This window comes from Diadema setosum, chromosome 8, assembly GCF_964275005.1.
Source record: "Diadema setosum chromosome 8, eeDiaSeto1, whole genome shotgun sequence".
Taxonomy (NCBI): domain Eukaryota; kingdom Metazoa; phylum Echinodermata; class Echinoidea; order Diadematoida; family Diadematidae; genus Diadema; species Diadema setosum.
This window is the reverse complement of record NC_092692.1, coordinates 26,121,417-26,148,768: the sequence shown is the minus strand read 5'-3', so window position 1 is coordinate 26,148,768 and position 27,352 is coordinate 26,121,417. Positions and strand designations below refer to the sequence as shown.

The 27,352-nt window shown below is 39.0% G+C and overlaps 1 protein-coding gene across 1 annotated transcript in view; it reads right to left on the bottom strand.

Annotated features, from left to right (window-relative positions):
- LOC140232281 (GTP-binding protein Rhes-like) overlaps positions 1–11,909 on the bottom strand; it is a 45,249-nt gene extending 33,340 nt beyond the window's left edge. Inside the window, exon 1 of the mRNA XM_072312412.1 lies at positions 11,878–11,909. Within this exon, the coding sequence (XP_072168513.1) occupies positions 11,878–11,902 (25 nt within the window). The 5' untranslated portion in view covers positions 11,903–11,909. The remainder of the gene's footprint in view (positions 1–11,877) is intronic.
- Between the last annotated feature and the right edge of the window lie 15,443 nt (positions 11,910–27,352).

The window sequence follows — 27,352 nt, the reverse complement described above, 5'->3', positions numbered from 1 at the left end:
AAACGCTAATAAGTTTCATTATGTATTCAAATTATCATAATCATAGCAAAAGGTGTTCATGCCCACCCAAGATATTGTACGAGGCTTCTCGACATGCAACCTTTACAACTGCAAAAATAATCTTGGAATAAGGAAATTGGTAAGCTAATCATGATTTAATTTCTTTATATATGGAGGCACAGAAATCTAACTCTAATCTAAAACTGGATTATAGAGCGTAGACCCGCTGCATGTCACAACCTACTGTGATATTTCTCACATATCTAAAAGCGGCAAAAGGACTTTGTGGCTGACCAATTGACATTCATCGCCCATTCAAAGAACACGAGGGCTCTCAGGGTCACGTGATGCCTGCCAATGACAATACTGGCGCCAGAGCCAAACGTGACAATGATATGGTAATTTACTCTAATACACGGAGGCACGCGCCCAACCAACCGCCCCTAGGAGCTGTGTTGACGAATGGCGTGTTGATTAACGTGCACGGGGTTTTATTGATGTTTGGACAACCCTGTCGCAACGTGAAGCACTTGTCATAAACTATATCCTCCCTCGTGGCAATAAAGCGTACTCTGTGACGGGAGTCTTTTGACTCTGATGCATCTCAGCAGGAGTAAGAGATATTTAGGGGATGAATTTATTTGCGCAAAAGCCTGAAGTTGCAAAGCTGCTTAATATTTTGTGACCAATTTTGCAAGTTTTTTCCCTTATAAAATCATAATACGTATAAGCAATTTCATGGGCAATACGGATTCAGAATTAATCATGAGAATTATTCATAATACTCCTATCTTTGTGGACTTATTCATAAGCTTAATTCTGTTTATGCCTTCTGTTAGAAGAGAGTGAGAGAGAGAGAGAAGGGGGAGGGGTGATGGAGATGCACCCTATGCAGTGATTGAAATGCATGTTCGTTCGGTCACGCCAGACTTAACGAATCATGACTTTCACGCTTGGAATATCGTTGCCTTGGTAACCCAGGTGTTCATACCGACCTCCGTAAAGATTGCTGCACTTGTATCTTAGAACACATATCTTACCCACCCCTACCCGTTTGCTATTTACGTTTCCGTTTCCCCTACTGTAAAACAAACCAATCTACATACCTTCTTACGTGTAGTCTTCCTGAATACACCTCTCTACAAGTTATATTGTGATCTTCGTCTGAATAATCCCACGCATTTTTTAAGCTTTATACGGTCGAAGCCAGTCAGGAGACGTTAACTAAATTCGATCAATCTACTTGAAACACAAATCTTTTGTTGTTGCTGTTTTTCTGTGTTGTTATCGTCCATATCTCCGTAGTTTTCTTTTGTAATGATTGCATTGTTTTGACTTGTTCCGTTTTGTCAACTTAACTGTCATGTCTTTTCCTTAAATCTGTCTAAGGTATATGTATGTTACAGTACAATGGGTCAGCTACCCACAAGGGCTTTTCCTTTCTTGCTGCTTCCCCCACCAATGGCAAACTTTCATCAATATCCTTGCACGACAGAAATGATGTCACGAGACATTTATAGGTAGCGAGTCTGTATCACATGATTTTAATCTGTCCCGTTTGTGACGTTCTATGTAGGATCCGGCATCTATTATCTACCACAGTAAGAGAGACTGTTAACTTGATTAAGTCACTCATCAGCCCACTGTCTAACTCCGGAGCCTAATACTTGCCTTCACTGGCGTAATTTGAGACCTACACACCGTCCACGTCTTGTTCCAGTATCATGGCTTTGAGTGTGTGTGTGTGTGTGTGTGTGTGTGTGGGTGTGTGTGTGTGTGTGCGTGTGTGTGTGTTGTAGCTCCTTGGTTATACTAATACATTCAGTATAGGTGAAGCTATGAGGGTATAAGCTTGGAATGCATTCCAGTAGTATACGTCATCAAGAAAACAACGACTCCTAAAAACAATCACTGTTTAATTACGAAATAGATACTTCTTCATCTTTTACCCGTAATGGTCACTGGCGACCAGTAACAATGAATCAACGATATTGTTGTCACTGTCATAGTTAAAACAACCAACAGCAATCATAAAAACAACAATATTGTCCACGACCTTGTTGTTGCTGCTGCTGATACTGCATCATTATAAAAATGACTATTACTGTATCGACGTTATTATCATAATTAATATCAATAGTAGTATCATCATGATTGTTACTGACAGAAAATAGTAACATCACAGTTCGTGATTATATATCATATCTCCATTATCATCTTGATACTGTTACTTCTAATCGCAATTAATTTCCGTGGCTATACGGCTCTCCTATTCCAGTGGTAGTATTAATCCATACAAAATACCATTTGAAACAGCATGCAGGTTGGAAAATATAAATCATGACGTCATCACATACTTAAAGTGGTGTTATACACGTTGTATCATGTATTTTCTATGGAAAAAATAAGATATTGAATTGAATTGAATATTATAGAAGATGGTTATCCCAAAGACAATTCATTAGAAGATGTCTCCAGAAATGCATTAAAAAATACGATATTTCCAAGCTGGAAACCCGATTACTTTCTTGATAATAACTGACCAATGTCTAGTGAGTGATATGTGAAAAGAGAGATGAAATATGGCACAGCATTTTGATTTGATTCATCTCAACACACACAGGCATGGCATATATGGAACGCACAATGGGAAGAGAGAGAGAGAGAGAGAGAGAGAGAGAGATACAAATAGCTTGGTGTGGATGATAAATGTACAACGGAAATAGATATACTGAAAGGATCTCTCACGCAGCAGGTTTCATATTTCCTGCATCCCCTGACTTTGATTAATTTTCGAGTGTCACGCCAATCTATTAATTCACCAAGGCAACGATGCAGCAAGTGAGCTAGTTTTCCCTCAAATTACCTGCATTTGCAGTAACCAATTCGAAGGAAATGCAGCACAATATTGAATACTTCATGAAAAAGAGCTTATTCATTGTGAGTTAACAAATGACAATGATAAGTAGGCCCATACCGACTCCGTCCATAATCAGACAAATGACAGTGTTTGAATTTCCCACATTTCCCTTTTTTTTTTCTCTCTTTTTAGTTTTTCTGCTTCTATTTTACTTTTCGTCCTATATTCTTCTTCGCCTTCTTTTCTTCTTGTTCTTGTTTTCTTCTTTTAATTCTTCTTTCTTTCGTCGTATTTCACTGCCGAGCGATGAAAGGCGATGAACATTGAAAGCAAAATATTGTTCGTTCTCTTAATGTCATAAACGTTCGCTGCAGAATTGTTCTTGCATTTGAATGTAAACAACCAGCTATGATGGGCGTCGGTAAAGGGGAACATTAAGAAGAAGTTTATTCTGTACATAGTCTGGACGACTTTAATTCTGTGATGTTAGTGTCTTGTCTTTCAAAAAGGAGTGAGAGGAACTGCAGGGCAGATAGTCAGCGAAAACGAGTTGAGGAATCGGATTAATGTGTCAACATGCACTGCTCGGGTTTTTTAAAGGTGTGCCCCGTGGCTAAATGCATCGAAGATATCGTCGAGCGAGACACTCGCTGTCAGTAATCGTGTAAAAGAGCAAACCCGGGCAGATCTGACGGACGTTTGGCATTTTATTGCAACGTCTGTATTTTCATATCGGGTAGCGTACTCTTGCTCTTTCGTCTATATGATGATATGAAAGTCACCCGTGAAGGAATTTCCTTCGCTGTGCATCAATTATAAACATCGTTTCATGAGACCCTCTAAAAAGTAACAAAGAAACACACACGATGAAACCTCATGATGACATACGTTCAGTGTCTGCAAAACATCAAGTGTGTATTGAATATAAACATCTTAAAAGAGAATTCAAGCTTTTAACATTCAGCTGTAATAGTAATATTTTGTTTGGAAACCTGTGACGTCATTTCTAGAAATCACTGCATGGGTTGTATGTTAAAGTACGAGGAGTATAGACACTGTCAAAGGACTCTTACCGCGCATTTTCAATGATGTAGATATAGGAGGGTATGAGATGATATTTTGGTCCTTCTGATTACCATTCGAAAGGTGAATGAATAGAAATGGCTACATCGCAAATATCTGCGCATCTGTGAAGTCATTAGCGCGCATTGTTAAAAAGAAATCATCTCCGTTTGCCATTAGCCAACTGGCTCAAAATATGCTACATATACATCTGACTATCTGTCTTTCAATCTGTCTATCTACCATCTATCTACCCATGCACTTATCTATCTTTCTATCTATTTATCTAGCTTTAATATTCAATGATTTACAAATAGTATGCATTGGGTTTGCATCCGGACCCCATCCATGGACAAACAGTTTTATTCACAACGATTATTTTTACCTAGACGTATATAAGTAAAGATAAGAATAGCCTACGCTGGAAAATATGATATCATATTTCCTTATTATATTATCTGGCAGAGCGTAAAATCAACGCAATTCTTCTACTAGGGTGACATGATTGTGAGTATGGTCAAAACGTACAGAAATCTGACGGTGTGAAATATGCCTCATTACTGTTATATATTAAATATCATATACCTCATTACTCATTCGCTTTTGCCCGCATAATGCATTTGCTATGCTCTGTCTTTCTTCTATACTGTTCACTTTTAATAGGAAGTTGGTATAGGGTAGTTTTCTTGTATTCATATGGTCGTCGCATCTCATCTTCACATCTAGTTTAGAAACTATATTTTAGTAGACCATGTGGACAGTGGTCAGTGGACATTTTTCAGGCCAAGTCGAGAGGGAGAACTAAAAGCAGGAACAGAATGAATTTGATGAGCCAAACATTTCAACAAGTATCCCAAGGACAATACCCTTCCCTTTAAATGCCTACATATTTTTTACCTGAAATTTACTGAAACTGATATGAGAAGATCTTCTGACATCTTGCGCTAACCAAAAATTTGGGGTCACGACAAATGAATGTTGTGTGACAAAATAAAGTCTCAGCAAGAAACTTTGTATTTTGGAAACTTGCCACTCATTTGCAACAATGATAAAGGAATGTGTGTGGTTCATCAGATGTAAGTTTTATTAACAGATTTGTGATGCTACCGTTCTTGAATAAAAATATTCAGTCCCTTTTTGATGTTGAGTTTTGTGTTTCGGCTTCGATTGGTCAGAGAATCGTAGACGCAAAAACACACGTGGTATGTTACGTCATGATTGGACAGCAGAAATAATTAAAACATTAACATCATTACTCATTGGGTATCTACGGAACAGGTGCTACGGATGGGTACGTCCTGTGCCATTACATGTCTGTATAGGCCAGCAAGTCGATTACACGACGTGTGGATTTCAAGCTTAGGATACCCCGATACATTATATGGCTTGGAACCTTAAAGGAACGCGTAATCCACTAAAGCAGCCCCCGTGGTGAAGTGCTCCTAATTAGCAAAGATATTGGCTTTGCTTTGGGAAAGCCTGGTTGTTGCTGTTGTTGTTGTCTTCTTTAATGATGTTGTTGTCACAATTAATAGGGATGACCACGTACGATTGAACCGCCTTCCTCGTGTCCCGCTTTACATGAGTCAGTTGGCTTGATCGATAGAGTTCTGACGTCATGGTACATTAACAGCGCTGAGAATAATCAACCAGCTCGGCAACCCTGAGCGGCGCGAATTGCCGCTGAACGGAAGCGCTAAACAGCTTCGAATTATTGGTCGTTGACTTTTAGCGCTCAATACACACGCGCGTCATAGGCATCACAACGAAAATCATATCGCTGCAAATCAATCAATTATGTTTTCAATATGACTGCACATGAGACATTGCCATGTATCGAAAATTAACAACATGCGCCTCTCAATATTTACGCCATTATCGTCTGGGGGCACACGTACAGAAATTAATGCAAATGAAAAGGTGCTGATTAATTCAACGAGGTCTGCATTCCACTAGCATTCGTTGTTGAGCAATTAGAAATCATCCCAAATAAATAGTATTGCAGACACACACACACACACACACACACACACAGTACAATTAGCAGACCACAGAAATGTCTCAACTTTTCGAAAAAAAACACCCTTTTAGTTCTGCAGAGCCATTTTTTTTGAAATACTCTTCCTCTGAGGATCCACTCAGAAGAATCCTCATACACATTCAAGGAGCACCTCAAATCATACATGTTAGCATTCCTATATACAGTAGGGCTATTATATACATATATATCAAACATTTTGTGAATAAAAACCTTCTTGTTGGGACTACAAATGGCGTATTCGAGACTCCTTATTCTTCTTATAATGACATTCGGAGTCCAACATGTGGAAAATTCCAAGATGTACACACTCTTATTTCTGCGGCGTCAAAAATAACTCGGAAAGTGTGAAATGTGACTCGGAAATGGCACCAGCTGGGAGTCAACTCCTTCCGAGTGAAAGCTACTCGGACTTCCGAGTCAAATGATTTCACTCGGATTCCGAGTCACTTTCCGAGTCATTTCTGTGACGTCAAATTAACTCGGAAAGTGTCAAATTTGACTCGGAAATGGGGTCAGTTAGGTGCAAAATGGCACGGATTTCCGAATCAAAAGATCACAATTTCACTGTGATACGGTGTCGTTTCCCGCATTGTAAGTAACCCATTTTGGTGTAGTAATGACCCGGATTTGGTGTGCACTTTTCAAGAGGAATGCGGAATGGAGGAATACATAGGAGTTTTCATCGGTGAGTACCCACCTCATTTACAACACTCATATAAATGATTGCCTGAAACATGGTCTAAACAGTCAGTTTTATTTAGGGCAAAATGAACTTTCGACACGGACACATTGACTGGTAGTGGCGTATATGCCGTAGGCGGCCGTACGGTAGCTCGTACCTTTTGTAGGCCTACGTAGCCCTGGGCTATATGCTATACGTTAGAACCAATCTACAATAGATGTGAACCTACCTATAGCTACACCTCCACTGTACATGCACGGAACTATACCCGTATGGTACGATGAAACTAGGCGAATGGGGTGGATTGAAACTTATTTATTACATGTTATTAGAATAGGTAGGTTTACATCTATTGTAGATTGGTTCTAACGTATAGTATAGCCCAGGCTACGTACAAAAGGTACGAGCTACCGTACGGCCGCCTACGGCTATGCCATTACCAGTCAATGTGTCCGTGTCGAAAGTTCATTTTGCCCTAAATAAAATTGACTGTTTAGACCATGTTTCAGGCAATTATTTATATGAGTGTTGTGAATGAGGTGGGTACTTACCGATGAAAACTCATATGTATTCCTCCATTCCGCATTCCTCTAGAAAAGTGCACACAAAATTGTCCATCTTGAAGACAAAAAGTTGCAAGACATCTCGCGGCCGCGGCGGATCGTCGAGAAATGACGCTTTTTTTCAGCGGGGGTACTACGTCACAAAGGACACATGACAAATGGGCATGTTTTGTCCAATTGTAGCGCGCGTATGTCATGTACACCGCGCTGGGTATTTCGGATGTGACTCTGCGCAGGTGTAAAATGTCCGACAACCAAAATGATAACTCGGATTTGAGTCAGAAGTACACGGTTGGTGTTAAATTTACACGGATCGGAGTGAAAATTTTTTGACTCGGATTCAGAGTTGAAATCTTGACTCGGCAGAAATAAGAGTGCACATAATTATGTTTACTAGCTCCATCTTGTATAAATAATGTATATCCATACATACTTACGGGTTTTCGTTTTCGATGATCGTAATGCCTTTTAGCGATATTATACATAATGCCAGCAGGGAGCTCAAACTCATAGATATGGCTGGTATGGTGTCTAAACTTTGTATAAAGTAGCAACAACCCCAGTATTATTATCATTACCACCACGTGTTACCCTTGCGTGTATAATTCATATATGTATTGAATTGAATTTAATTGAATATATAATGTTATACACATTCAGACCTACGAATATTATGTGATTTATGCACTCTGATCCAATGATAATATACTATCGAGGTTATGCCTAAGTATGCTACTTCATGCGCTACATGCATAATCATATATACAGTATATACAATTAGATTTTCTTGAAACGCGCAATCACTTTATATGTTCTTGTCCTTGCTAATGCATCTGACGAGGCCCGAATTGCCGAAAGCTCATTAAAGGAGCTTACGCAATACATTGTACAACGAAGCCAACTGGTATAACTTGTATTCTGTTGCCACATCTTAGATCATTCATATTAATCATAAGTCATACGTATGCATACATAATATATATATATATATATATATATATATATATATATATATATATATATATATAATTTCAGAGGTGCTATTTCGGGACTTCAGTGCATTTGACCATCTCCAGCATCCTTACGAAACCTAATTCGATTTTGACTCAATAATGTCGGTAATTATTCACTCTGCTTCCCTCATCCATTCTAATAATCTCTCCAAATGAAATTTCTGCCTCTTTTTAAAACCAAGAGCGTGAAAGCAGGTGACTGACAAGAATTCAATTCAGCCTATCAACGTTTGTTTCCGATTATGTCACTTCGGAGAAAGGAATATTCACGACATTGTGCGGAAATAATATCATCGACATATAAGTGACAAATATAAAATGACAGCCAACTTTATAGACGGTTTGATGTGACAGCGAGAAAGAGCCATTTCTATGGAAAGCTTTATTGTTGCTTTTGGTGGGTTTTTTTTTTTTGTCTTTTATCCCTTTTGTCTCCACAGTTCTCCTCACAGTCTGCAGTTCTTGTAACAGAGCCTTTCTTGCTCTCTCTAAACTTCAAGATCCCCAGGCAATTTCCATTAGTCTTTAAATATTAGACTCTTAAAATACCTTTGGTGTCAACCTGATACCATTTTTTGCCTGTCATACTAAAACGAACAAGAAAGACACTGAAACTTGGCTGACGGGATTATCGGCAAAACGAACCCTGCAACTGACTGCTGCCTGGAAACAGAGTACCACCTATTCCGAACTTTTTGCGTTGTCATACTCCATTTAACATCTGGAACGAAAAATCAAGTTCTCTTTGTTAGAAAATTGGTTTTTAAGCTGTAGGAAACAGATGATTTATTAAGACGGTTATTTGGGAGCGGAAGCATAATTATGTATACATATGACATCGTGAATGGTCCTTTACACCTACGCTTTTGATCGATAGAAACAGGTTAGAGGTCTGAGAGCGTGTGGAGTCCAGACTAGTTCCACTTTGGAGTTCTATTGTCTCGTTCTAACGAACACGAACTTGACGTCTTTGATTGCGCGAATGACACGCTATACTCCCAGTGGATCAGCCCAGGCAACGACCGTCTCGATGCTATGTTTGTCTCATTTTCACATTTTCCCCAAATGTCACGTGATATGAAAGCTTCTTTGACTGCAATGAGAGACCTGGAATGAAACCCCTTCTCCCCAGTGAATTGAATATTACTGTTCTCCCCCTTTTTTCACGCCATCCTCCTAGTGGAATGCGTGTGTGTCTATAGATGGATTTTAATGATGCCTGGTGGTTTCGAGTTGAACGTTTCTTTCATTAAAGTGAACAAATATTTGTATTACAGTTCCGTGTAGGTGTCTATAAGGTTAGCGTTTTGTAAGCTTTATTGCCGCAGGTACAGCAAATACATTTATTGATAATTCCACATTCTCTCCGCAGAAGACAAAAAAAAAATGAATAACTGACTAAACAGATGAATTAAAATGACCCTGCATTAGTCATGTAACACACGTGTGGGAGATTAGGCAATTCGAAACACCAAAATTGCATGTGTCGGAAAACCGGGGGTGGCTTATTCACGGTACTTTTGATTTTTTTTTAAACAAATAGCACGTGTCTAGCTTTTCAGCAAAATTACTTTACTTTACTTTACCTTACTTTACAGGGTTTAATTTTTGCTTCATCATCTACGACCCTATCGGGCTATCGTGAATGCGTGTTACAAGAGAGAGTGTAGATGTCCAATTTCCTTTAAAAAACATCAAATGATCAGGAGCTGCCAATATTTACTCCATGTGGATGCTTGCGTGGATGATACATAATCATCACGAATGATTGCAATGTACCCAGTGACGAACAGGTGACAGTGTAAACTCTTGTGGCAGGCCTGAGGCTACTAAGTAATTCGAAACAATAGTTCAATACATATCATTACCCTCCCAATATCCAGTCAAATATAGATACACTATTCAATGATATACATCACTGACGATGATGATGATGATGACGAAATGATGATAATGATAATAACATTGATGATAATAGTAATGAAAAATGATGATGCTAATGATAAAAGTTACAATAATTATACTTTTACTATAATAAAGGCAATATCAATTATTCTTAGTGTTAGTGTTATTATTATCATAACTATTATAAATATTATTCTTAATAACGATTATGGTCTGGTTCATATCATTCATTTGTCATTGAACCTCAACCTCAACCTCATTTAGAAGGCAATCAGCGATATCCCTGCTCTTTCTGAGCAGAAGTATTGTCTGCTGCGTGGAGGGACACCATGGGTGAGCACACCTTGTCTGGGGATGAATGCACTGACTGGAAATCGAACTCACATGCACCTGTTTAAGGATCCATATTATTCTCCATGGTATCCCTTTGTGCTCCTAACAAAATTGACAATCCATAATACATGCACATGCGTGGTGACCCCTTCTTACCTCGATGATAGACACAGTGTCTTCAGGGGAGCGGAGGGAGGGATGGGGCACATGTAAAAAATTAAGTTGCCCCTCAGGCACACTTACCTGACTGTTTTAAATGATTGATGGGAAAAGGTCCAGAGGGTACCCCTTCCCCCTCCCTCCTTCCCTCTATGGTCGAAACTTCTGAAAAATTGTGTCTCGTGGGGTTTGTGAGGGTGTTTTTTCTTTTCTAACAGGGCTTAAAGGTATTTTTTAGTTCTATTTCGAGGGATCCTTAAGTACGTACTGGGGGCGGGGTGAGGGCGAATTTCGCGGCCTTCGTTAGTATTGTAACGAAATTTCCATTTCTGAGATTTCAGGAAACTTCGCTATCAGTTTTCCCTAGAGTGTAATTATAGATGTATTGCAAAGCGTCACTTCGCACCACACACAGCACGCAGTTCAGTCGGACAGGTTAGAGAACAGAGAGTAGAGTGGTCTGGGCATGATGGCAAGTTTATTAGTCGCTCTGTAGCGTCTAGTCCAAACTTGTGACGCGTCTCTAACCAGACTTAGTAGTCTCTCTTGATTTCTGCAGGGAAGTGACTCCCTGATTTCTGCAAGGAGTCGATATTTATACCATTCAGGGGTTTACATCTGAATTATGTCCCTACAAGGATGACGTTTCAGTCTGCAATTCTGAGCACCACCTGTCGCATACCAACCACAAGTCATTAACCCTGTGAGGACCGCCACACGAAAACGTCTTTGACATTGTGTATAAACAGGTTGTAAATGGCAGCGACAGGGTTAAAGGAAGGCACCTCTAAAGATACCGATGGGGAATACACAACAGATGAGCTGTCCTGCCTGACTAGCAAACATGGAGAAATAAAGCAACCAGCAAATACACCAATAAACAAAACCTTGTGGAATCACCATAACTCCCACTGTTTCAGTTTACGTGATGCATTATCGACTGACTAATGACAATGATGAGGCTTGAGGCCCCATCAATTTCGAGCCTAACTGCTCACGATGGAGGTCTAATGCATTCAATTATCTCTCTCATTTATTGGAAAAATATTTACTACATCCTCATCCCAGTTGCATATTTTGTATAATATGTTTATTGTACAATCTATTGCCAGTGTTCTGTACTTTTGTAATATTTTGTTACAATATGCATCATTACATTTGATATTATGAACTTGTATCTTTGGAATTAGTATTGAGTTTGCATTTGCTTAAATACAGAAATAAACCAAACCAAAACCAAAATCTTGACTGTTACTCACCTGTCAGTATCGATAGGCGATTCATGGCGGGAAACGGGTTATTGCCCGATGTGTCCAGTATATCCAATCGATATACTTCTCCGCGAATCTTGTAGATTTTCCGGTGGAAGTCCTCGATGGTCGGTGTGTATTGTTCCACGAACTCTCCCGACAGGAATCGCCTGACGATCGACGTCTTGCCCACTTTGGACGAGCCAAGGATGACGAGTCTGTAGCAGTTTTTGGCTGGAGTATTCAGCTCTGACTCCAGAATGCTCGTGCTCATCACTATCGTCTGCTCCATGATGTTATAGTATTCCGTGTTATTCCGTTATTTGGCAAGTCTCTACTGGTCAGGGTTGATCACAATAAGTTTCGACCTGTAAACCGAAAGAGAAAACGTTAATAACACAGGTGGAAGTTGAAAGGAACAAGGTTACCGTGTTGATGTTATGATAGAATTATGTGAAGTATTAACAACCGTTTAAACATTCATAACTGCGTACTGGAGTTGGAGGCAACTGCTTATTGGAGCTGGAGAAGCGTCGTTATCCTGTGGATGACGAACTGTCCTTTCAATAAGTAGCATACTCCGAACCCATGACCTGGCCCCCATTTCATAAAAGATGTTAGGATAGCAACTCTTGCTGGAATAGCTACTTCCCATAGCAACAACCAATCAGGAAGCTGGTTTTTTGTCGTAACCATGACAATTGCCATTCCAGCAAAATTTGCTATAATTATATCATTTTTTAATAAAATGGGGCCCAGATGGCGCTGCAAAAAAAAGTCCTATTGAACAAAACATTTTCCAACGTCCTTCGTTCCGAGACTAATGGGTGTTGGTGGGTTCCCAGTAGGCAACTGGGCGTTTATGTGTGTTTTTAGCACGTTTGCGAAGTAATGTGGCATATGGCATTATGTTTATGATATCCGTCTATCTTTCTATGTAATGCATGTATGTATGTATGCGTATGATATTTATTTCTTTCATCAGTGTTACCATTTATATAATCTATCACTTTTATCTTTATCATAACTGATAGTTAAAACTTCAGTGCGACAAAATCCGCTCGTCCTGTACATACACTATTACCTACCGGAACTCGGTTGTTCATGAGCAAAGTCTAGGGAATTACGGAATAGCCAACCCCATTATGTCAGCTTCACTATTTCGGTGATAAGATTACAGTAGATTAGTTAAGGCAAAGGAACAATTAAAATAGGTGAAAAGGGTAAATCATGCATTTTCATGACACGAATCGAACACTTAGGCCCTACTCAGATTGCAACATATACATTATTTTCTTGTGTGTGTTTACCGAGGGCAAAGGCAGGTTTAACGTTCAATCTTCAATCCATGGAATACCCTATCGTATGCCCCAATATAATTGAACCATCTCACGACCGTGTGCCTCTAGTAACATTGTCTCAATCAGCCGTATCACTGCATATATGAACAATTCGACGGGTGCAATTGTCTGCTGTGATCATTATTTGAAATGATCTATAAAACGCTAATTCGCTTGTAGTTTGAATATAAACGAGAAGAAATTAGATGAAAATGGTCACTCAACTTATTTCAGTTTGAATGTAGACTGTATAATAGTGCTCTATTAACATGAGATTGACAGAAAATAACGGAAGTAGTACGAAAAATTGCATATAATATGTTGCTGCGGCAACATATCAAATATGGAATTATGTATAATTGAAAAGGAGCTTCCTTACAATAACGGTAATGTGGACTGCCTAACGAGCTCTCTCTTAGTTTGTTTTAATATAGTTGTTCATTTTAAATTCACTTTAAATCCATGGTTTCGTCTTCGACACACACGACCTTTCTAGGAAATATTGTTAACATGGCTAACTACGGATACGACGATTTCTCGGCAACGTACAGTTCACAAAAGTAATCTTGAAGTTCATACAGCATGAATCCATCTTCCACTTTATGCCGAAAACTATAAAGTGATTCTTAGAGAGAAATCGAGACATTGTTCTAGTTTTGTGAATCATGCCATTTACGTCGTTATTGATGCATTAAGCGATAGCCAGAATTGATTACACAAGGATAGATGATACAAACCACCCTTTTTAAAGCAAAATACCACATGTCTTTAGCTTGAAATGGAGAAAAAAGGTAGCAGTAGCTAACGCAGTTTGTGAGCCCCTAAAATTCATTCTATACGCTTGAATGCCTGCGCGAGTTGATGATTTGTGATAGAATTGGATCAAATGACTGCCATGGGGTAATTGTAACCGACGCTGAGGTAAGGTAACACACCTTTAGCCCAATATACTATCTATTAGATGCGATTTAAACGAGACAGGACAAGTCTCAACCAGACGTCCACTTCGGTCTGATCCTTTTCATTTGAGAAAGAAACGCAAGGACACTTTTCTTCAAGCGAGCAGTCGGCATCTATGTCTTTCAGACATGACATGACGTCAATTTCGATTTTTGCCAGACGCCGCACTCGGATGAAATGTGAAAGGTTCTCTAAGGGAGACGTGAACGCACTCTGGAGTCTCAGCGCAAAGGAAATGTTGGATGGGTTCACGGTCTGCCTCTCCAGTGTGTCTATACACTCACCTTAATAGGTCCTCTCGCAACCCAACGTCAGGGTAAATATATAAAGCGCGGGGAAAGAAGCGGACCGCCGCAATTTGTTTAAACGCGACGAGGGAAGAGAAAACCGGAGGGGATGTGGCCTGCAAAGCCCGCTGAGAACTCGGATCATTGCATACTTCGTTACAGACGGCTCTTGGTGTATATACCATGCGATGCAATCTCTACAATTACCCTCTCATGTTCTCATAAACCGATGCGAATGTACCGAGTGTGGACCGCACTCAAGAATCAAGAGAGAAAAGGCAATTTCGATATGCTCCTATGAAGCATATCACATGGCGACTCTCATGCAATGATACCACCACTCAAGAGTCTGAAAACCATATATGTAACTTTAATGCACTTCTTAAAATTCAGAAAATGATGGGTTTAAGGTACTATCTTGCTGTTCCCCTATAAGACTATCATCTAGTAACTTAATGATCGCCCTATCTCTAGGGGTTTACTTTCGGAATTCTCTTTAGTCGTCATGCGGAATGGATCTCCGCATGATCAGCTCTGGCACATCGCGAACTATAATGCCGATAAATTACATCAATAATTTACTCCGAGGGGTTCGATGTACGCGTTTGAATGAATGTTACGAGTGATCTTAACACTAGAGGCAGCTGTTTGCACAATGGTGTACAGCTCCATAGGCGAATCGAGAATGCCAGCTTTTATTAGTACATTTTCAATATTTCTTGAAAGAGATAAGAAGGTAAGATTTTAGTGCTTTGGGTAGTCGCTTTCCTGTTCGGTATTAAAAGCACGATCTAAACACTGGGTGACATAATGGCACAGTTATATGGTATCAAAAAGCTCTCTGGAATGGGAGCAGAGAAAGACGAAAAGAAAGGAAGCACAAAAAGACTTCTAGTGGATTGGAGAGGTTGGAGAATTCCACTCTATGAATAATTGAATGTCTGTTATCAACTTCATATTTTATGGATATCTTGTAAATTGCCATAGCAGTCAATGTAAGTGTCTACACATTTCTACAATAAAAAAGAAAACGATATACACTCCATGAGTCTACAGATCAATATTGCTGTTGTTATTTGTCTTAGATACATATTTCACTATAAAAGACTTTATGTCTGTATTCAAAATTGTGAAAAGAACGCCATATTGTTTTTGTCAGTGTCTGTACTGGTAGTTAATGACTACGAAACGACGAAGACTTTGCGTTGCCAAATAGCCGCCATGTCAGACGATGACCAAACCTTTTGAAAATGCTGTGAAGCATCGTTTCAACTTTTAAAGGTTTGCCATAAATCTACTGCGTTGATCACTGCTTTCCGTTCAAGGTAAATTTCTCGTCAGAGGCGATTTCTCGTATAAATATAAGTTTGCAAAGAGGTGAGACATCTTCTCGAGAAGAAAACTAACTGAGAAAGAGTGATGTTCTGTGGAAGAAGAAAATGAAATAAATTGAAATTGAATTTATTCTCACAAGTTGCTGGAAACCACACATCATCAACTTTCAAGTCGCTATCAGAAAATTTCACTCTGATTCGTTTCCTTTTTATATTGTCTTCCCTTCAAAGGAACATCGTGACTAATAGTTATGTGAGAACGTAGAAGCTGCAGGCTTGTTTAAATTTCATCTTACTTTGTGTGCACTCAAAATAAATATGATTTGTCATACGACGATTTTAACACTGTAGATCATGATTGGGACTGAACCTTGCAGAGTTAGTTTTTATACCTTTGTCTTTACCTCTTTTTTGAGAAATGGCAGAGCCGACTGGAAGCAAATGCAGTGTTTGAGACTGCCAGAACAATGAGATGGCAACAAACGAGAGCACTTCGACGCTAGCCGCTTCATCGACGTAGGTCTGAGGTGTAGAGAAGTGTCGTATGTCACTGCGCCAGACCTGTAAACAAATTGGTGTCCACAGACTAAGTATTCTTAAATCCTGTCAAGCACTAGACCACTTTACCGTGCAGCCTCAAGGAAGGCTTGATCGATGGAGTATCAACCAGGCTTGAGTGTCGCATCAATTCGGCCATTTTGTCACAGCTAGTTGAAAAGACCTGGGAGGAGTGCGACACCGAGATAGCATCATGCTTTTAGGCCCTGCTCACTTCAACTCGTGTAATCAGTGTAGATGACGAGTTCAAATAGGCGAGTTTACTTCACGCTCTATTTCTTACATATCTTCACGTGGAGCATGTCATCTTACTACGATCTTCCTCCTCAGACTATCAGAAAATGATATGACAAACTTTAGAGACGAAGGAACATAGAGAAACGGAAGGCGATAAAAGCACAATCCACTTTGTGACAGCGATCCCCCGCGCTCTAGAAATCAGGATGATGGACGTATGGGATAACTGGAGAGCAAAAACCTCTCCATTTACTAAAATCGTTATTTGTATTTTTAGGCACAGCTGGTCACATGACATGGCGTCACGGTGATGGCCCCTAGGTACTCTGGTAATCTCATCTCACCACTTAAAGGTGATACCTACGCCACCGGCGATCGTCCTATATGCTATCGATATTCGGTGTTGCTGTTGTTGCTCTTGCTTTTGTTGCTGTCACTATTGGTACTGCTGCCGCTGTTGTCGATTTTGTTTCATGTGCTTCTTTGCAAAGGTAAGTCAGTGTCATATCAGGACCTCTCATCTCTGGCTGAAAATCTACCCCAAGCCCGGCACCGTGGCTGATGACTGGGAGAGGGCATCCGTCATTAGAGGTGCGATAGATGATTTGCCGCCATTTTCAGAGGACAGGCAGACGATCAACGCGTGCGCTCCCACTTCGGGACCTATTAATATAACTTTATTGACCGTGGGTTTACCTGCTCACTAACAATCGAGCCATCTGAGCTGACTATCGACCACAGTCAAATTGACACGGCTTCCCCTTAGAGGTATGGATCGAGGGTTTGTCCTCTCTCGCTCTGCCATGAATACATAATTTCATGTCAAGAACGAGCTATTGATCAAAGAGCCCACAGCTCTGTTACCCTTTACGGAAATCTGGTCACCAGCAACCCCTCCCCTGTTATCTAGTCTCCCTGTTCTGGATAGAGAATAAGGCGAAGTGGATTCGAGCAATATTGAAACCAAAGCAGGATGTAAACATCCGTTTCCCCACGAGCATTCTTACTTCTTTTTTTATTTACTTTTCATGAAACTCTATTGTCACTTACACTATTTTGACCCTAGATACCCATGCTAGAAGAAGCGTTGATTGACAGTTACAGAATATGAGTGTGTGTGTGTGTGTGTGTGTGTGTGTGTAGGTGGGTGTGTAGGTACGTGTTTGTTCACACATTATTTACAGAGATGACCATTTTAGATGAGGATACGGACAAATCTATATTCAATCATCAGTCTAGCTAACAGTACGTGTCTTGATGTACAATGTACCATATTTGCCATTCACAATGTAAATCTGGGAAATAGCTTGAGCTTGATTTTTTTTTTTAAAGATCAAACGGCATTGTTGCTGGTGTTTTTTCAACAAAAGTGAGGTTGCGGCGGAAAGTAGGTTTAGGCAAATAGTTCGCTTAATGTCGTAATCGTGATTCGACTTAGCACACACCTGTGACATGAGAAAACTTATTAGGATAGGTTCTACCTCACTTGAACAGGTGTGCTAGCTATGGTATTTATCTCAATATCCGATTTACAAGACGGACAGACCAGTAGTAGGTCGCAAGTACAGACTATGATCAGTTCTTCCATGTTAATACATTTCTGAACATGAGCATGTGTTTTGAATAAACAGTATGAGAGACTACATAAAAGATTGGAATAACTATAAATGTCAAGGTCTGTTAAATCATGATCTATCAATTATTTTTTGCAAAACACCAATGGCCACCACTACCCCAATCGGCTCTGGTAGGCTCCTCCCACAGTCAACCAACAAGGGATTGTGGAACGATCGTGCAACGATCTACCTCGGTTTGTCCGCATTTCCCCATCCCTTGATGTCTTCAAGAAGAATCTTAAGACTTTCCTTTTTTATACTAATCTGTGACTGAATTTTGTTGTGAAGTGCTGTGAAACCAGTCATTGACTGTGTAAGGGCGCTGTATAAATGATCCGATTGTATTGTATTGTATATTGTATAGGGAACAGGTGTGCTAGTCTATATAACAATTTACAATGACAGTTATTGTAATAATGATGATGATAACGATGCTAACTATTCTACCACTACTGCTATATCTACTATATTGAATCTAATGACAATAATGATAAAGTGATAACAATAACGACACTATTGACACAGATACTAAAAACAACAATTATAATCAAAGTGATGATGATAATGAATATGGCCTAGAAATGCAATAATAATGATTAAAAAACCCTAGAACTCATAACTTATGCAGACAGACACGAGAAATTCAACAGTTAACCGAAACAAGTTAGAAAAGATAATTTGAAACAAATTGGGTTGGCAGTAGATTCACCTCGTAATGACTTGAGTGACAAATGGTGTGTCATTGTGTGTCTACTCTGAAAAATGTCGTTGACTTTTCGTTTCCTGACTCCGTCATTCTAGTAACTTCTATTTGATCACTTCTTATGAAAACGCCAAAAAAAAAAAGGTGAATCAGTTATTACTCTCATCTCTAGCATCGTTATGAATGTTATCATTATCCATTCTATTAGCATTTCAGAAACGACACACAAAATGTTTGCAACCACAATCAATCACTAATTTTACATACTGCATTCTTAGGCTGTAATAATGGAAAACATATAACTTAACAGAACTTAAATTGAAGTATTAGCCCTCCCCTTCCCACCCAGACCGATGCGTATGAATTCATTATCATAGCAATATAATATATGATTTACAAATTGAAATCCTTGACAATTTTCATTAAACGAAGAGAGACTGCGCAATGATGATTGTAGTCCACGATGGCAATCAGTCATTCTAATGTGCACAGCGTTCTAAAAAAAAAAATATCTCATTTCTTTTCTCCGAGCCAGATTTACTTCACTTTTTTTTTCACTTTACTTTTCTTCACATATCATCTATGTCATTAGCTAGATAAATGTTTTCTACTTGTTAATGGTCAACAAATCAACAACATTCCAAACTTGGTGATATGAGGACGCTCTGTTTCAAACAGGCAAATATGAAAGGAGACAGGTGACCCCACATTTGTCATAATTCCATCTTTTTCCTATCGTCCATCAAACCTTCCACGGCAAAGTTAACAAACAGCAATGCTCTCAAAAACTTAGAATATAAACAGCTCGCATGGTTTCCATGGCTTCACCTCACATTGACTTGAACCTGAATTTACTTCAGATGTAGTCGTGTATTTCACGCATATTACGTTCTACTACAGAGCAATAAACACGTTTTGAAATATAAAAGAAATATGAAACGCATGTTAAAACATTGTGGCCTAGTATGGTTTCTAGCTCATAAAATGTCAAGTACATCCACATTGGTTGGCAACCAGGAATTTAGCGTTTAATAAAAATGTTTCTTACCCTCTCCTCACGTTAATGATGCTTATCTTCACCGCCTTGCCTTCTCACGCTCTGGCAATATTTTTATGACTCCTTCATCATTCCACGCACTCGAACAGGGTGGATAAACTCAGCACGCTACCCAGGCATTTCCACTTTAATTGCGATCTTAGCGCGATGAATTCCGAGAGGGCCGCTAATCGGGTAGTTCATGTGTCACCGGCTTATTTTGTCTGAGCGCCCACGAGCTTATCAGCGGCACGCTGCTCTCGACTTCGCTCGACCGTCTGCGACTGAGTACGGGTACACTGGGAAGCGATGCCTCGTCAAAATGTGGTGCGTGTTGGAGGATGAAAGAACTGGCGGAAGTGCTTAGCCAAGTCGTTTTACTCGCCTGGTCCCGCTGATAACTTGCTGCCGTTAGGCGCGAAAATCTGGGTCGCAAAGCCGTACTTCGTTCTCCCGGGGTGATCCGTTACCATTGCTTTACCCGAGTCGAGGCTTGTTGATCGCCATGCAATCAGCATTGATCTAAATGGACAGATCATCTCTTGGAATGAGGGTTATCAATCTTAATTCCTCGTATTGGGTTCGACAAAACAGGCTGAAAAGAAGCTTTGCTTCAATTATCGAAATAGCTCACTCAACAAATGGTAATGACCACTTTCAAGTTGCAGTCGCACAACGGACAACATTTAATTAATGAATATATTAAGAAATTGCAGCTGATTTAAACCCTTTGTTTGCTAGAACCGGGTTTGTCATATTATTACATCAAAACTATGGTGAAGCATCTTATCCTTGGAGCTGACGGGTTAATTCTGATAGAGTGTAAACTTAACGTCTCTTAAATTAACATCCCACGAAACCATCAATCATAATTACAACTTCGGTAACACTATGGTATATATTGCTGCGTTGTTTGTTGTTGATCACCTTTTTTCCACTATAGGCCTATTGTTTCTGGTCAGAGACCGGAAATGATTACAGAAGCCTTTTTGTGCAAATTCTCGTGTTTTCATCTGTACTTTTTCTTTACGCCGCATTTATGAATCGGAGAAGCATAAAAATGTTTAGACTAAGTCTTTTTACACTATACTAGCCTGCATTCACACATACATGTGCACACATTTTGTACACAAACGCAAAGACACACAAACACATGTTGTATTTCCTGACATTTTCTCCCAAATGATACTTGGACTTCTTGCATGCGGCCATTTCAGGCCATTTCAAATAGGTTGTCTCCCTTTCGCTTTGGCCACACGACAAATGCCATTTAGGAGATTGAAATATACTAGTCTTCTTTGGATATAATTCCGATTCTGGTACAAATCTTCCATGATACGTTGAAGATTGTAAGTTCTGCATATAAATTGTCCTCTGCAGGCTTATATGCCCAAATAAAACGTATATTTCTGTTGTTCATGTGCACGAAATTGTGTACTCATTTTTGAGCAATCGAACGAGGAACAGAGTTTATTATTCTAGTCAAGTATACTGAGGAAGAAAATGAAACAAAACGAGCAGTTCGTTGATCTCTGTGACAACTGTTGAAGACAAGAATGAACTCTGTTCCGTCTTCAGACGTGAAACCTTGCACCCCACTCACAAAGACACGCCTCCGTACATTTCATACAGATTCAATGAACCAGAGACTCTGATAATCGTATGCGCGAAGACTGTGAAGTAATCCGCCGCGAAATTCGAGGAGAATTTTATTGGTGGTGATTACCTCATTTACGCATCACGTATAGATCTTCGGGCCCAAAACGATAGTTCAAATCTCGAAGCGAAGATAACGATCCCGGTTATAGCATCCCATGGCAATATGAGCCCGATTTCTTGGACACCATTACTCAATATATCAACACAACTGAGACAGTCGAAGGTTAACCAATAAAGTTGCTGCGTGTGCATTTTAATCAATCGATCGTGTCGGTCTGATGAGTCAGTCTTTTCCCTCACCGACACGTGAATGCGGTAATAATGAATGCGCGAAACACAACAATGAATGACAGTATTCAAATCAAAGTTCTGTCCTGTCCTATAAGGGCAAGATCGAATATAAAAAAGTCCTTATACAAAGTTACTCACCTGATAACATTCTCTCAACATGCTCTCACAACGGGGGGGGGGGGGGGGGTCGTTCCCATGAGACCGACACCCGCACGAGTCATGCGGCCCACGAGTTCGACATTGAACAATGCCCGTGAGTCATACGGCCCCGTACGGCCCACGAGTTCGATAGAGTAAAGGTCCATGAGTCATGCTGCCCACTAGTCACTAAGCCCACGAGTTCGACGCTATAAGCAAATAAGGTCCATGGGTTCGACACTATTAGGCAAACAATGTCCAAGAGTACGACAAAAGCAAAAAGAAAGGCTCACGAGTTCGACACTAGGTAAAAATGACCAACGAGTTCGACATAACATCACGGGGCTTAATGCGTCGGTCTCGTGGGCTTCGTTTGTTAACAGTGTCGGACTCGTGGGTCTTATTGCGTAGTGTCAAACTCTAGTATAGTGTCAAACTCGTGGGCCTTGTTTGCCTACAGTGTCGGGCTCATGAGCCTTAATTGTTTAGTGTCCAACTCATTGGGTGTCTGACTCGTGGGATATATAACTCTTGGGCTGTATTACTCTTTGGCTGTATGATTCGTATGACGCGGTCCATAATCGCCGGCAAATGAAATGGTTTCTCCAACACACTGAAAACTCACATCACATTCCTGAGTATAGTCGAAGTGGCAAATTAAAGAAGAAGACACCTCGACATAAGACTTTCAACAATAGCTACCTTTGATTAGTTCTGACACTGCCTATGCTTGACGTCATCCATGCAACATGACACACATACATGATGATGCAAATAATTTTATGTAAAACGAAGATCACAAAGCAGTATAAATGATGGTCATTATCAAATAAAGACGTCAAATGAAAATCATAAAGACAGTATGATGATCTTTATGCAAACAAAGATGTTAATTAGAGATAAAAAAAAAAACCCAAAATGATGACATGACAAAATGAGGATTTTATACTGAAGTTTACATAACATGTATCGCAAAGGAAAAAGTCTGGCTGTTCAAATAAACAAATGCTGATCATGATGATGAAATTCAAGATTAAAAGTAAAAGTCACATTCAATGAGTAGCTAAACATAATATATCTTGCGTATTTATAAATGTACGTGCATTACGAAATTAAAAGTCTTGAATACTCAGTTGTGAAAATCGCTTGCTTAAAAGTAAAGTTGAACGTGCTTTAAAGTGCTTAGCTAGCCCATATCGCACTAATTTTTATGCACAAACGTGGAAATCCATGCCTAATCATGAAACTGAATGCTTACATCCGAACTGAACTTGTGACCATTTATTCGTGTGCCTAAAAACAAATTTGAAAGCATGAAATCGTTTGACCAAAGTCACTGCACCGCTTCAAACATGCGAATTTGAATGCACATAGAATGAAAATGAATGACAATTTTCCGAAATTGGCTGGGAAACCCTATATTATTTCGAGTGTCATCATTATTATTATTAGTAGTACTACATGTACAGTAGAAGTAGTAGTAGTAGTAGTAGTAGTAGTAGTAGTAGTAGTAGTAGTAGTAGTAGTAGTAGTAGCTGTAATAATGGTAGTAGTATGTAGCACTGCTTCAACAACTACAGCAACAACAACAGCAACAGCAACTACTGCCATTATAAGTTCTCCCACCCAGATGGATAAACATTTCATCCAAATTCTTTAACAAGCGCTTTTGTGATTCACCTCAATTGACTTTTCCTTTAGTTCAAATTTGCCATTAAGAAGTTTCAGGTTTGTAGATGTAAAAGATAATCATTTTTGACATCATCATTCAACTTAATGACAGATTAATTCTATTTCGCGGCACAATACCTTCAGTCAATTTCGCACCTGTCGCGATTTCAGGCCATGGTAACGTCATAGAAACAATTTTGCTCAATTTCGTTTGCAAGAATACACGTTCGTATCTCCAGCAATCAATTTCGTACCACATCGCCAAAATATGGCCATTTTCTTTTTATTTCTTTTCTATGTTAATTCTGTTTTGTCTTTACATTTTCAGAGATCATTTTTATAATCTACAAACATTTCAACAATCACATACTAACTTTATGATCATTTCAAGTCATAGATTTCAAATTTGTTGAACCAGTAATGTATGCTTCATAAATGCATGAGTCACTTATAAACTTCACAATCATGTAAGATGAGGTGGGAAAGCTCAGAATAAAAGATTGCATCTTGTCATGCTAGTCATCTGGGCTGGTATGTATGGCGCAGATCTTGAAACGGTGGTACAGGTTTGTTCCTGTCCTTAAACGTACGTTCGTCAGCTTTTATACGCCTGGAGGATAGGAAAAGATGATAAAGATCTGTAATGGAATGGAACATGTATAAGTTGGTGGTCATTTTCTGGTAGCGGTAAACTTTAATGACGAAAAAAAAAAAATCAACACAAAATTTCAACTATATTTTTGAAATGCACACACGCAAATTACATTTATCTTTTCCTGCTGAAGTGCTATCACTTTCAAAAAGCGCCATTCCTCTCATAGAAAGGTCGCCGCTTTTTAATCAATGCGTATGAAATTACCGCTGTTTCTTGACGGTTATGACGTAAAATTGTTTTGCAATGGCGGCAATGACAGATGAAAACCTGACGATTTAATTATGAAACCAAAGGCAATACGGACTCGATCATCGCGGAACTTAAAAGTTGATTGCCATACCAGTCGCTCTTATCTGCATCGTTCCTTCGAATCACGCAAGTCCTGAAAATACGATAATGAAGAGAATTAAATATTTTCATTACCATTTGTTATCTACATTTTGCGCTTATTTCATTTTCGTCTAATTTGATTTTCATTTTGATTATTTTATTGACTTCATTTCCATCAAGTCAATTCAATCAAAACAATGTATATATCAAAACAAATTATATATATATATATATATATATATATATATATATATATATATATATATATATATATATATATATTGTTCTATCAATAACATCCTAGTGTTAAATTCACATGCCTTTGAAATTGCACAGCGCCAACTAACGTACAGCGACGACAATACTACACGCTCTACATGGAATCACTGATCGTTGTTGATATTTCCTATAAGAGATCAGTGGACATAACGTGTCTGATCACAACATAATAGTTTATCACAGAGGACGTTTTACATTCTAGCTTATCTTTATTATTCTAAAGTCGATAAGAGACCGAGAAAATAATCCCTAATATTCGAGCGTATTGAAAATAACTGCATCATCACTTTTTATTTACGTTCAGTTTTACCGTTAAAGAGCACTTAAATTATTGACGGATTCGAATGTTGTTGTAATCATGTCTTTATTGATAAGTAAAAACAAAGGACAAGTTGACATATGTACCAGGTCCATGGTCCTATTCTGGACACATGGCAGGTAATGACACACTTACAAGTACTTACAATGAATAAATAACAATATAGCTATATTTACAACAGATTTGTGAGGTTGACAACAATCACACAAAATAATCACCGTACATTTCCCCACGCAGTCTACACACATGCCCTGTATTATCATTTCTGATCGCTGAAGTGTTTATTAACTGTACTAATTTTATATTTTCCTGGATACGTATTACACAGTTTTGAGCGTTTAAGTGTCAATAACCAATGACTCATTTCGTTATTTTGTCCAGGATGCTCCATCACATTTTCTAACTGATCAAATGAAATTCGAATAAATCATTATATTTGTCCGGGATATAAATGCATTTCCAAGTGTTCGCGTGCCAATCCAATTTTACTAATTTATGCGCTCTTTTTGATAAATGCCAAATGTCATTCCATTTTAAATGATTATATTAAATTTTATCCAATTAATGTAATAATTCTACATAATTATTACATATTACTAAGTGTCTTTCATACTTACATATTACATTTCTAAGTGATTAAGGTCCCCCCAATTCTGTTCTTTTCTTGCATAGAATATGATGAATGATGAAACTATTGCATATCTACCAATGTCTTGACAGAACGCAGTGGGACTTTGTTTGGATTTATATGTTTTGAGTAGGCCTTTCAATGAGGGAAATGTCACTGGCATACTTCTCGAACCTTTGGATCAACAGAAGGACTCAAAATTGCAAGGAACGCGACAAAGCCATCGCTTGTAAAAGAATACTTACTCTTTTCTTCTATGCCGTAAAGTAGCCAGAAGTATTGTGTTAGGTTTTACTGGGAAAAAATGAAAATAAATGAATTGAATTGAATTAAATAAAACACATCACGCCACTGATCACAGCATGGCGATCAAGAATCTTTATTAATGATTAGAGTGAAATATTAAAATGAAGCTTTTTATGGCTTAGACGTGTTAGGCTAATCTCTGCTGATATATTTCCGTTTCCACATTCTATAGCTTTATTTCACAACGAGTATCTAATCTATGCATTCAATTCTTAAGCAATCACTAGCCTTTTGTAATTCTAGCTAACAATGATAATCATAAGGTCTTCTTTATCCAGTGTAGCCTCTTCATTTTCAAACGTTTCCACTGCTCTATACCAGAGGGCCCTGCCATTATTATTACCCTGGCGCGTTGCCAGGTACCTATTTATACACCTGTTTCGAAAGGGACAATGTGGGTAAAAACTCCTCGTCCAAGGGCGTACGCACTGGGCGGGAATCGAATTCGGGTCCTCCGATTGGGAGTCGGGAGTCTTATCCCCCATACCACAGCGCTCCCACTGAATGAATGCGCTCTTCAGCAACCTTTCGACAGCACAGGTTCTGAAACAGACGAGAGAGAGAGAGAGAGAGAGAGATAGGGTATGGAGATACAGACAGATAGACAGATAGACAAACAGAAAGACAAACAAAGACAGACAGACGGAGAGACATACAAAAAAAAAACCCCGATTCTCTCTGTATATAAAACCTCGCATACGTATACAATACAACACAATGGATGTTTGTTGGCATACGTTGGCATTTGTTTTATAACATAATAGTGTAATAATGGTAATTCATAACCCCATATAGATATCGACTCGGTCGCTGTATCACCACCCGCCAAATGCCATTATGACGACAGGTCGATAATTTCATTAACCCTCCTTTTGAATCCATTTGCGCTCTTCGAAGGGAGATAGATTGTTAGATTTGACCTCAACAATAATGATAATTATATTGTGCGCAGGTGCATCGATGTATGGGTGTCTTCTAGTGTCTATAACCTGTGTTTACGCGAGTCTTCTGACAGAAATTGTAAGAGAGCAAAAGATGATTAAAAAGAAGATTGAAGAAGATAGATAAAATCATAAGATCTCTTGGAGAGAAGAAAAGCATAATAAGAATTCAATTCTTATAATGTTCTTCCTTCAC